General features: G+C 33.8%; 1 protein-coding gene across 3 annotated transcripts in view; it reads right to left on the bottom strand.

Moving 5' to 3' along the window:
- Positions 1 to 238: 238 nt before the first annotated feature.
- The window catches only part of PTBP2 (polypyrimidine tract binding protein 2), an 80,287-nt gene continuing 67,428 nt past the window's right edge, over positions 239 to 13,097 (bottom strand). For 2 of the 3 annotated variants that reach the window (XM_082834704.1, XM_082834702.1), the window contains exons 9-14: positions 11,463 to 11,602; positions 9,963 to 9,996; positions 9,452 to 9,544; positions 2,076 to 2,292; positions 1,897 to 1,974; positions 239 to 1,729 (exon numbers count right to left, since the gene is read on the bottom strand). In XM_082834704.1, coding sequence (XP_082690830.1) covers positions 1,597 to 1,729; positions 1,897 to 1,974; positions 2,076 to 2,292; positions 9,452 to 9,544; positions 9,963 to 9,996; positions 11,463 to 11,602 — 695 coding nt within the window. In that variant the 3' untranslated portion in view covers positions 239 to 1,596. The remainder of the gene's footprint in view (positions 1,730 to 1,896; positions 1,975 to 2,075; positions 2,293 to 9,451; positions 9,545 to 9,962; positions 9,997 to 11,462; positions 11,603 to 13,097) is intronic. The other variant, XM_082834703.1, reaches the window with a different exon arrangement.

Below are 13,097 nucleotides of genomic sequence, written 5' to 3' on the forward strand. Positions count from 1 at the left end.
ATAGAATTGTAATATTATTATTCCTTTCCCACCCTGGCAGAGAATAAACATGAATTCAGAAGCACAGTGGAGTGAAAACAAAGAAGAAGAAGAGAGAAAAGGCAGCAGAGAAAGACAGAAAAGGTGAATACAGAGCTACAGAAGTGTTTATTGAGCATGCTACAGAGGTAAGCAGAGTACACACAAAAGGAAATTAAACAACCATCAAACCTCCCAACTTTGTTAGAAAATTAATTTTTAATTGTGCCGCTTTCAAACTATACTGAATTTTACATTTCTAAAGATGTAAAAACTCAACTAATAGAAAATATACATGACCATTCTGTCTACATAGATAACAGAATCTATGAACCTTGAAACTAAGTACATCAATTTGAAAAAGTATTGGTCATTTAAACAGAATCAACAATTCAGATTGACAAGAACTGTTCAAATTAATTTGACCTGTAGATTCTGAGCCATGTTTTTATTAAAGTCAAAGTCAGATCTATTCCTAAATACAAAATATTTTGAAGATTTATTAAAACTGAATATTACAATGCAAGGTAAATTAAGACTAAAGGCACATAAACTTTGGTCCCACCTGGCTGTCAGTTTTAGAAAACTGCCACAAAATTAATCTTCCTGCAAATTTTCGCAGTACACTTTCTTTTATCTTTGAAAAATACATGCACCAGTTCCTGAACTAGCTAGACCAGTCTGCACATGCTCAGAAATCCACAACCGTATTCCAAATCTTAATTACAAACTAAGGATGGCAATATATATTTAAATGCACATAAATCATGTCAACTTCAAAAACATCTACGAAAAATATTCAGCCACAAACAAGACGTTACTTAGTGCTGACATTTATATGATACGTCCCACAAGAGTGTGTACAAAAAGGTTAAGATTCCACAATGCTTTCCACGTAGGGCTCAAACTTACAGAAATCACTTTGTTGTCTTAAGAAATTAATACTCTGCATCTTGTTAATTTTAACTAATGCCTACATTCATAACTGAATCTAGACCAGAATTGTGAGATACAAAAGGCCAATGTTTTTTTTTAAAGCAATAAAGCCTAAGGTAGTAAAAACTAAAAAAATGCTGCTTTATTCTTTCAGTATTATGTATCTTATTTGATTAAATAGAAAGAAATGTGACAAGCCAATAATTCAAAATAAGTTCCAAGCAGGAGAAACAAAAACTTAACCCTTTTTACACACCCCTGCCTAAACATATTGTTAATTCCCATTTAACAATGTGCCCTAGACAACCAATTCCTTTCTTCTAGTAAATGCACAATAGCAACACTAGTTTTCCTTTTTAAGGCACGTATGTCAACTAAGTTGAAAAAGGAAAGTAAAATTAAAATTTTTAACAGACAATAAAAATGGCTTCTCTACAGAACAGATGAAAAAGAGCAGTTAATAACTCTGCCTTTACATATGCCATTTCTTTTTATAACCAAGGAATGATAACAGCATGGGAAAAAAGAAAAGAAAAAAGAAAACAACAAAAAAAATCAAACTCTGGTCCCCACTTTTCTGAACAGTCAATAGGTGTTGACACCAAACAATGTGATTCATCGCCAATCTTCATCTCCCCTTTTTTAAATTGTTGACTTGGAGAAAGACACTCTCAGATGATGGTTTTCACCAAGGTTATAATTATGAAGATCAATCAAGGCCTGAATAGCTTCTTCCACTGTTGCCATCTGAAGAAGAGCCATTTTGTGATCTCTTCTGAAACAAAAGTATGAAATTAGATACTTCATAAAAATTAGGAAGGGCTTAAACACTTAACTTTTGCCCATTCCAGAATCAAAGACGTCTAGAAACAAAAAGAACTACTTGAAGAAAACTTTTACTTCTATCAAGTCACTAATTTAAAGACAAGAAAGCTTGCTTACTGAAAAAACTTAAATGCTTTCACAGTGCCTCCAGTGTTAGCAAACAGTGTTCGTAGATCCTCTTCTGCTACTGAAGGACTGGGAAAATTAGAGAAAAAGAGTAACAATTAATAAAAAATGTTTATATTTTCTTCCTAAAATGTATATCCTTAATAAACTACTCCAGCTTTAATACTTACGGGATATTGGATAGATGAAGGGTTGCAGAAGGAGGAAAAATGTTCTGAAAATTTTTGGATCCAGGTTTCTTGAAACGATGCAGTGGGGAATTACCAAAATCTTTTGTTAGCCCTTGATCATCAAGTCCCTCTCGAGGTAGTTGTACAGTCTGATGTTTAGACAGAGTAACACGAATAATTTTCCCATACATCTTCTGTCCATTAAGATGATTCATGGCTATAAAGGGGAAGAATGCCTATTAAAAAACAGTATCAAGGTTCAAAGCAAAAATAATTCTCATTTTAGAAAAGTTGAAATATCTGAATTCTGTTATGATTTTAAAATAAATCATGAATTTACAACAGCCACTGGTGACAAAACAAGTTCATCTGCACTAGACAAGGCACTGAGGCAAAAAAGCCAGCTTCTTTTATAGAACGAAAATCCAAAATGTGAGTCTCTCTCTTCCTTGACAGTCCTGCTAAATGCCCAAGAAAGAAACTTAGTACTCATCTGTAACATTTTCTCCCTGCTGATCTATATCCTAATTGCCAAGTCCTACCATACCCATCCTCTTAATTACTCTCAAATTCATCTTCTATTTCTACACTTTTCACTGCCATTATTTTTTTATCTGGATAACTCAGTCAGTCTCCTAATTTGTCCTGTTGGATTTTTCTCTACTTTTCTCCAATCCATTCTATACAAATCTATGTCACTACCTGCTTAAAACCCTTAGGGATAAAGTCTAAACTTACTCTTTAACATGGCTTATGCGCCTTTCTCAGTCTGACCCTAACATCTCTATCAAGCCTCCCTGAAAAAACATTTATTGATGATATACAATACTAACCACTTTGTTAATGCTGAGAATCAAGTGGTAAGACAAGAACCATCCTAGCCCTCCTCATGGAACCTACAGTATCTTAGTACTGTACTCCTTGTACTTAATGTTCCAGGTGTACAAAACGTATTTTCTTAAACACTAGTTTTTTTACCTTTAGCCCCGTGTGCATGCTTTTCTATTTATAACAATTTCCTATCTCCTTCACTATCCCTCCTAATCTATTTATCCTTTAGTATTACTTCCTCAAGAGGGCCTTTTCTTCATCATCTAGAAAAGGTTCAGAACCTCACTAGATACTCCCCCATGCAGTACCCTTTATTTATTTTCATAAATTCATTACATTTTAATTATTTATATCCTCCTTCAGACTGTAAGATACATGAAAGCAGGAACCAGTGTCTCTCCCCACAGCACACAGCACAGTGCCTAAACACAGAACATCACATAGCTACTTCTTGAGGCAGCAGTTGGGTTACTTTTCAACTAAAAGAACTGGTCTGAGATTAGAGAACAGTTATACGTTTTATGTTTTATTCACTAGTCACAACTGAAGAAAACCATGTCATAAGTCATATTGAAGGTCTATTTGACTACTCAAATCAAAGTATTAGAGTATTAAACAGAGAGGTAAAGGCAATATGGAAGAGCAGGAAATTGAGAATAAAATCCCTACTCTCAAATGTTTTAATTTGATTAGTATACTACAGTACACAGTCTGACACAGGAGATACCCGGAATTTGTTAAATCCATGCATCTTGTCATACTTACTTGTATAGAATAAACCAGTTAAATATAAAACAGGTCTGAAAAGGAAAATGCTATAGAAGTATAAGGTACCATTCCAAAAAATCTTTTTCATTTATAGCTTCCCTAATTTGTAAAAATAAGTTTACTATTCCAGTTATAAGATAAATACTAAGGATGTAGTGTACAACATGATAAACATAATTTTAACACTGCTGTATGTTATACATGAAAGTTAAGAGACTAAACCCTAGGAGTTCTCATAATACAAAAAATTTTTCTATTTCTTTTATAACTATATGAGATGATGGATGTTCACTAAATTTACTGTGATAATCAACTCATGATGTATACAAATCAAATCATTAATGCTGTACCTCTTACACAGTGCTGTATAACTGTAAAACTGGAAGGAAAAAAAAAGTTTACTCTTCCTGATTTACTGCAGTGTTATACATTTGTAATAGTTTTTTCTTAGATTTTCAACTGAGGCTAATAAAAAAAATAAGCTGTCAGGCCTTAACTTCCTTACACTGTATTTCGCGTATACTTATAAAATCAACTCAATTATCCATAGTGATGATATGTAAACTCCTTTTATAATAAAGCTTACTTGAATTATAAAATATTTTTAAGGTTCTATTAATTTTGTTGTTTTAAGTGAACAGAACTTTGCTTATGATAAAGTGCTATTACCTCATACAAAATGTGTTATAAGGAATGAGTTTTGGGAATAAAGTGGCATAAAGAAGTAGACTAAGGTTGTCATAAGAAAAGGTGTATTAGTGCAGCTTTTGAGAAGTTATAAAAATACTACACAAACAGTTGAGCTTTGAGATACTGAAGGGCACAAATAACAAGAGGTCCTAGGCATAGTAAGTAACTGCACCAAGAGGAGATGGATGATAGAGAAATGGGGTCAACAATAAAGCAAAACAACCAAACAGCTAACTCAGAAAGTAACCACGTAATACGGGAGATTCTAGTCAGCTGACTGCTGATAAAAGGATGTGAGTAAATTTAAAGTGGATGGGGGTTAAGGAAAGGGGTAATTAGAATACTGGGGCTTTTAAGGGTATTAAACAATAAAAAGCTCGTCAAAAATGGAGGTATATATATTGATTAAACAAAGCAGAAGGAAATGATTAGAAAAAATTTTAAATGAATCAAGTTTAAATAACAGGACTCTAATATCTTGAAATCTGTTCCAAGAAATATGGCATCAATGAACAAAGCAATCAATGATCAAGAAGAAAAAAGTCAATGCTGCATAGTGGAAACGTCATTTTTGGTTACTATTTTCTACCTCTCCCTTTATCTCTGAAAATAGTAATGAATAACGAGAAATTAAAAGATGGTAAAAAAAATACGTAGTTTACATAATGTGGAACTAGAACTATATCAATAATTATCCCCTTTATAATTACAAATAGTGTTGCCTCTCCCATTTAAAAAAAAAATGAATCTTGATATCCACTTGTTTATTAGTCTTGTCAAAGGACCCAACTTTTAGCTTTATTTTTTTTTTCTCTCAACTGTCTTCTATACCATTGATTTCTAGTCTTATCTTTATTATCTCTTTTCCTTGGGTTTATGCCATTATTCTTTTTTTTTCTAAATTATTTATTTACTTATTGGCTGTGTTGGGTCTTCGTTGCCGTGTGCGGGCTTTCTCAAGTTGCGGCGAGCAGGGGGCTACTCTTTGTTGCGGTGCGCAGGCTTCTCATTGCAGTGTCTTGTTGCAGAGCATGGACTCTAGGCATGCAGGCTTCAGTAGTTGTGGTATGTGGGCTCAGTAGTTGTGGCTCACAGGCTCTAGAGCGCAGGCTCAATAGTTGTGGCGCATGGGCTCAGTTGTTCCCCGGCATGTGGGATCTTCCCAGACCAGGGCTCAAACCCGTGTCCCCTGCATTGGCAGGCGGGTTCTTTTTTCTTATAAATTTATTTATTTATTTTTGGCTGCATTGGGTCTTTGTTGCTGCATGCGGGCTTTCTCTAGTTGGAGCGAGTGGGGGCAGTATCTTTGCTGCAGTGCACGGGCTTCTCATTGCGGTGGCTTCTCTTGTTGCAGAGCACGGGCTCTAGGGCGAACAGGCTTAGTTGCTCCTCAGCACGTGGGATCTTCCTGGACCAGGGCTTGAACCTGTGTCTCCTGAATTGGCAGGCAGATTTTTAACCACTGTGCCACCAGGAAAGCCCAGGAAGGTGGATTCTTAACCACTGTGCCAGCAGGGAAGTCCCTATACCATTATTCTTAACAGTTAAAACATTCTGTAAAACATCACTTTCACTGTACCACACATACTAATATGTACAGTACTTTTATTACCATTTAATTTTACATATTTTAAAATTCCCATTAAAATGACTTCTTTGAGACATGAGATATTGGAATTATTTTTCAATTTCCAGATACCTGGAGATTTTAAATGTATCTTTCTGTTATTAACTCTTTAACTTAACTGCGCAGTAGTCAGAGAATTTGGTCTGTATGATACTTACTCTCTGAAATTTACTGAAGCTTGCTTTATAGTTTAGTTTGTGATCACTTTCTGTAAGCATTCCTTGTGTACTTAAAAAGAATGTGTTGGATGTATAACTATTAGATGCCTAATTCTATATATGTGTAATTCTGTTAATCTAATTGTGCTGTATCATTTGCGTCTTGCTGATTTTTTGGGGGGGGTTTCTGCCTGACATAATTCAGCAAGGTGTATAAAAACCTCCATTATCGTGGTGAATTTGCTCAATTCTCCCTGCAGTTCTATCCATTTATAATTTACACATTTTGAAGCTACTTCATTAGGCACACATACACATAAAACTTGTCATCTTCTTGGTGAACTAATAAATCTTTTATCAATAATCTTTATCTTAAATGAATATAGGTACATAAGTTTTCTTTTGCTTATTACCTGTCAATTATCCTTTTTATATCCCTTTACTTTCAATCTTTCTACATCTTTGCACCTCACATCTCTTGTAAATAGGTGGCTTTTAAAAAATCAAATCTGTCTTTTAATTGATGAATTTACTCCTTTACATCTGTTATTGTTGATACATCTGGACTTGATTCCATCATTACTTTCAAATTTCTATTTTCCCCCATTTTCTCCATATCATTTGCTATTTTTCCCTCCTTTCTTTTGACTGTTTTTTTGGGGGAAGGTCTATTGAGAGCTCCCTTCTATGAGACCAGCAATACCTCAAAGTGCGACTTAGAGTTCTCCATTACTCACAGTAATGAAGACGTGAAAGCCAATATATACACATACTTAAAAACTGCTCAAATATCACAACACCAGAGTTACATGATTCCTACTCCCTTTACAGCACACTTCGCTAGATATAATTTAGTAGTTAAAGAAGAAGTAAGTTTACGTTTGAGATGGCAGCTACATATTAAATAAGAACAGTTGAGGCTTTCTTATAAGTAGTTCTTGAAAATATGAATTGGAGAAACAAGATAATTATTTTAACAAGGAACTACTCTTTGACATTTCCTTAGAACTCATTTACTTTAATCGCTGAAGATCAGTACACTACTTCAAAACATAATTTACAAATTATATTATTCCTAAAATATCCAATTTAAGAAAATTCCAGTATCAATTAAATAGGTTATGGTAGAAACTGAAACATCTTAATGTTTGCAAATTTTAAAACTCTAGTCTAAAATGATTTAACATGGCCTCTAAGATTTGCAACAATCCCATTCACACTTGTATACTACTGACTATACCTTGCCGTTTATTTCTCCCATACTACTTCCTGAGCATAAAAACATCTGCCTATATTATAAAACAACGAGTATTTCCAAACAGAGTCCCATGAAAACCAAAAAGAACAGAGCCCATAAAAAAAGCATACTACATTTAAAAAAATTTCACTTATTTTTTTCAATAGTGCACCCTAGTTTTGTATAGGATTTGTGTGCTTGTGTGTGTGCTATAAAGGCATTAAAGGTGCAAGTACATATTTTTATGGACATATATTTCAAGAAAGCAAAATCTAACCTGGCAGCAATGAGAAATAATAAATTATTTGCCACTACATATAGTTTGAAACCTATAAATCATGCTATTAGTAAGTCAAAGCTTTAGTAAAAAAATTTTATAAAAATTAGGGGTAAAAGATTTATCAATGTTAAGTATTGTTAGGCACTGAACTGTATTCTCCCAAAAGTGATATATGGAAGCTTTAATCCCTCAATGTGACTACCTGGAGGCAGGGCCTTTAAGGAGGTAATTTAGGTTAAATGAGGTCACATGGGTGAGGCCCTAATCCAATAAGACTGGTGTCCTTATAAGTACAGGAAGAGAAATCAGAGCCTCAGAGGCTGAGAAAAGGCTCAGAGGAAAGGCCATGTGAGGACATATGGAGAATGGAGCTGTCTGAAAGCCAGGAAGAAAGTCCTCACCAGAAACCAAATCTATTGGCACCTAACTACTGGCCTCCAGAACTATAAGAAAATAAATTTCTGTTGTTTTAGCCACTCAGTCTGTGGTACTTTGTTATGGCAGCCCAAACAGACTAATACAAGTATAGCAAAAATTAAATTATCAGTTATCTAGTCCTTACATAAAACAAAACCAAAAATATCGTGAAACATTTGGTTAAATTCTACCTCAGGTACTTCTCAACCGTAATGATTGCGTATCCTTTATTTACATGAGGGTAATGCCACCCACAGCTCACACAATGAGGAAGAAAATCAAACATTTAAGAATGCTTTGTCAACTATGAAACAAAAACTGTAAAATGCTACTTGCAAAGTTTATAAAAACAATGGCAATGACTACACCCACCAGAGTACAGAAGTGTACACAAGCAGAGGAAGAAGAAAAGATTTAATTAGCATCTATGACATCATCAGCACTTTTATATAACTTCCACTAAAGATGGATAATAGCTGGTAAGAAACACAGAATTTCAAACTTACTTCTGACTCCAAAGGCTAAAAGGTCTAGTTCATCATGTTCTTAGTTTGTGAGTCTCACTGGATATAATAGCAAAAATACACTAGTTTTTACCCCAAAAATGGCAAATTTCAAAATTAATAACGTGAGTACACCCAATCTAAAGTACCATCATCGCCAAATCTCAACTAACAGAATTATAAGCTAAGAACATATTGACTTTACAGTCAATCACACCATGAATATGCAGCTACATTCTAGATTTATGTGATTTGGCTTTGTGCATGAATTCAAATGAGATGTTAATTAAGTCATCAATTATTTATCTAATAGTATAAGTGTAACTTGTCTGAAGTACATTTTAAGATTTCAAAAAAGATTAACAGTGGGATATTTGGTGTAAATTTTTCATTTTGTAAGAACCTGATATCTCTAAAATACATTTCCCATGTGACTCTTTACTAAGTTTAGTTAAATACTTGCAAATGACTTTAGAAGAATTAAAATAACACAGCGTTAATCAGGATTCCGTGGACTATATGAACTGTTAACTTTGATTACAAAGAGTATCCAGGAATGAAAAACACTAAGGATCTTTAATATGTATGTCATAATTCTTATGTGAAATTGTTATTGTAATTTTGAAGCCAAAACATTTCTTCCTTAGACTCCACACAAGAAATGGTTAAGAGGACAGCAGAAAAATACAAATATGTTCATCATGTACAACTATTCATGTTAAAATATGAAAATTAACATGACATTTTGAACCCTGGCTATTAATAAATGGCTTCTTACTAACATAAAGAGTTTGTTTATATTCACAGGTTTAGATTATATATTTGAAATCAGATTTGAAGATGTATAGATAACATATAATCTTACCCAGTTGTGATTGGTTTCCATCAGCCATCTGTATTAGAGCACTGTCTTTCTTGTTGTACAAAATCTTCACACGCTGCACATCTCCATAAACACCTTATTTTAGAGCCACAGAGAGGTAATCCAAAAATGGAATTAATTTTACGTGCAAGTCAGCTAAAGATTATCTTTCTGACATATTAATGAAACATTCAGACATCAACATGATCACTCATTCAAACTCATCATCCTCACAAATGAATAAAGAAGATCAAGATTTTGAACAGTGAATTTTGAAAAGAATAATCTCTGATAAACCCTCAAAGCTATGTGAATGATATTAAATTAAAGATCATGCAAAATAAATCAGCATGCATTAAAACAAATTTTGTGTCTATGGAGAGTTTTAAATAGCAAAGAAAAATAGCAAAAGATTTACTATTCAACTTTAAGCCAAAGTGCTAGCTACAAATAAGAATTAAGGTGAAACAAAAATCAAATCAATAATAAAAGTATAGTGCTAACAATAACATACCGAAGAGGGTAAACAGACTTTGGGGCGTAACCATCTTTAGAAGGAGAGAAGAGCAAGCAGCGTAAGACAAGAAGAGAGAAGAGTCGAGGAAGAGCGGAGATGAACAGATCATCCATAACGAAGGGTGGTTCCCGCAGAATGGTGAGGTGGTCATGGATCATGGTTCAAGGCGGTTAATTGGGGCAAGTTGGTCCGAGGAACATTTGTTCAAGCACAAAAGCATGAACACAGGGAATGGAGACAGGGGATGAAGACAAGGACAAGGAAAATAAAGGATAAGACAGGGAAGGGAATGGGCATTTGGGAAAAGACAAGGAAAGGGAAGGTGAACACACAGGGAAAAGGATGAAATGGGGAAGGGAAACAGCAATGCAGAAGAAAAAAATAAGGAATTGGGGAACAAAAAAAAAAAATAAAATATAGGTCAGTACATAGGAAATGCAGGATTTGGTCAGAAAATGGTTGGTTTATGTACTGTACAAGAAAAACTGAGTAAAATGTAGTCATCCAAGACAAATATGGGTAAAGTACATCTATATCAAAGAGTAAATTACAGCATTTCATCTCAACATAGGGAAGGAAAGCATGCACAGGAATTTTAAACTTTGAACTTTAACTGCATAAGCATAGCTGGTTATGAAATGCAGGCAAAATTCTTAAGAGAAAAACAAAGGCACTCTGATTCAAACATTTTAGCATGCAGAACTATGGATGACAATAGTACTAAATGATAAAATAGCTTAATGTTCATATTAACAGAGGCCAATTAAAATGAAATATTCAAATTAGACATCATAAACTGATACATTGAGCTTCCCACATTTCATACCAGCTTCCATAGCAATCAAAATAAAATATACCAGACATAAAATGTACAACTAAAGAAAATAACTCAGCAATAAACTTTATTTAAGGGGGTGGGAGGGGTTCAGGGAGGGGTAAAGTTGAAAAATATTTTTAGAAGACAATGACTAATAACTGCAAAGAAAAAATTACTAAGAAAGACTGGAAGAGTGCCTCGTCAAGATCTTTGGAAGAACCTTCAAAGAAAAATGTATTAGAGTAGTTCACATAAAATAAGATTTAAAAAAATGCAATGACACATAAGCATGAAATGAACAAGCAAATAATTAGAAAAGGCAAAGAGCAAAATTGTTTTACAGTTACATCTGCAAATTAGATCACATTTGCCTTTTGAGAACAACAAAAAGATAAAAAGCCAAACTACAGTACTTCACCATATTTTTCTTAGGAAAAATAGGTAGTTAGGTTAAAATATATATATATATATATATATAAAAAGAGATATGACTGTCTACGGAAATAAAGTATTACCTAAACAAGTACATAGATTTTATTCGGAAGTAGAAACACACAGAAAATACTTTGACTAATGAATGCACATAAAAAGAAAGGCAAGTGCAAAATGAAATAAACATGAAAAACTTTCACAAATGAAATGGAGGTAAAAAATAAACACTAGAAAATTATTTTACTAACCTCTTCATTTAAATTGCTAACCAACAGGACTGTATTGCCACCAGCTGAGACTCCAGGCATACCCACTCGGCCAGCAGCAGCTGCAGCAGCTGCTGCAGCAGCATTTGGAATAGCCAAAGGACTCAGAGCTCCTGGAACAGCTGCAACAGGAAGCCCTAATTTTAAAATAAAGCATATTTTACGAAACACACACAAGTCGTTTACAAAAACCAATTTAAGCACGATGGCTGCACGGCTTAGGGCTGACCGTTCCAAATGGTTCCTGAAAGTTAATTTTTATAACATTTAGAAAAATTAGTTGCTGATAAGTAGTAGATAAAATTAATTGGTTTCAATGAAATCATTAAATATTAGAACTAAGGTACATACCTGTATTATGTTAAAAAAAATTAAATATACAACATTCCATTTCCTATGGAAAAGCAAACACAGCATAAAGAATATACCTCCAAGTCAGAGACTTGAAAAATTCACTTCCATGGTTCATAGTGAGGAGCCAAATCTAAAAAAAAATCATCTTCAACATAACAGTAACTCACTTTTTTATACAAGTGCTACCTTCTTTATAAACGTGCTTCAAATTAGACAAATAATTACAGCTTACAAAACATATATAGTAAGTCCTTCACTTTTAGAGACAAAATCACCCTGAATATCATTATTTAATTAATTCAAGTGACCTAAAGAAAATCTTACCATAATCTGTTTTCCTTAATTCCACACTCAAATAGGTATAACACAAGTTTCTCAATTACAACACTTCCCCCGTAGAAAGAATGAGAAAAAGTCTCTATTATCACACAAGCTTTCTCTTTCAATATTTTCCTATCCTTTACCTACCAGTTTTAACATTTCCTTCTTATTTCTACTGTTCTACTTTCCAGTCTTACTGTTGTTCTGTCATCTTCAGGATTCTTCATTTATTCCATGGAATTCCCTTTGTCTCAGCATCTTTTATCCGTATTTCAATTATCAATAAACTTGGATTCCTTTCATCCCTTAAATTCTTACATACCAGCTTATTTCTCAATAAATATTAGTTTACTAAAGAAATGAGTTATATGTTCTTTTTTTTCCTTCTCATGATAAAGGCGACAAACATTCAACCTACATGAAGTTAATTCATGACATACCTGGGTAGAACTGGCCCTTAGTACTGTTGTCCCATAAGTTCATGTTTTATTTCTTCTTTTCTCTTTCCAGCTTTCTTGTACATGTCATAAGGATGTGCTGTTACCTCTGGTTTCAGACGTTACTCTTTTAGCCAAGTTTGTTTATCTTTTTACTTTACAGAAACTATGACCTTTCATTGGCAGGGTGAACAGCTCTTGAAGACTGACAATTCTTAACTTCTTTAGTTTTTGACTTACAAAATTTTTCCCTCCCAATCTCCTTTTATCTTTTCTGAGTACCTCCCCCATCAGTAGAATGGTGTTTCTCACTTACATTCTTGCTCTGTATGAGTTTATTTTACAGTCCCCCACACCACCACTCCACATACCATTTTTGCGGATTCCCTCCCCCCCATCTTTTTTTCTTATTTCTCCTCTTTTATTTTTTAGATTTTACTTTTTGTTTTGGAAATTTTCCAACATATACAAAAGTAGAGACTAGAATAATGAGCCCCATGTATCC

This window comes from Leucopleurus acutus, assembly GCF_964270905.1.
Source record: "Leucopleurus acutus genome assembly, chromosome: 2".
Lineage (NCBI taxonomy): Eukaryota > Metazoa > Chordata > Mammalia > Artiodactyla > Delphinidae > Leucopleurus > Leucopleurus acutus.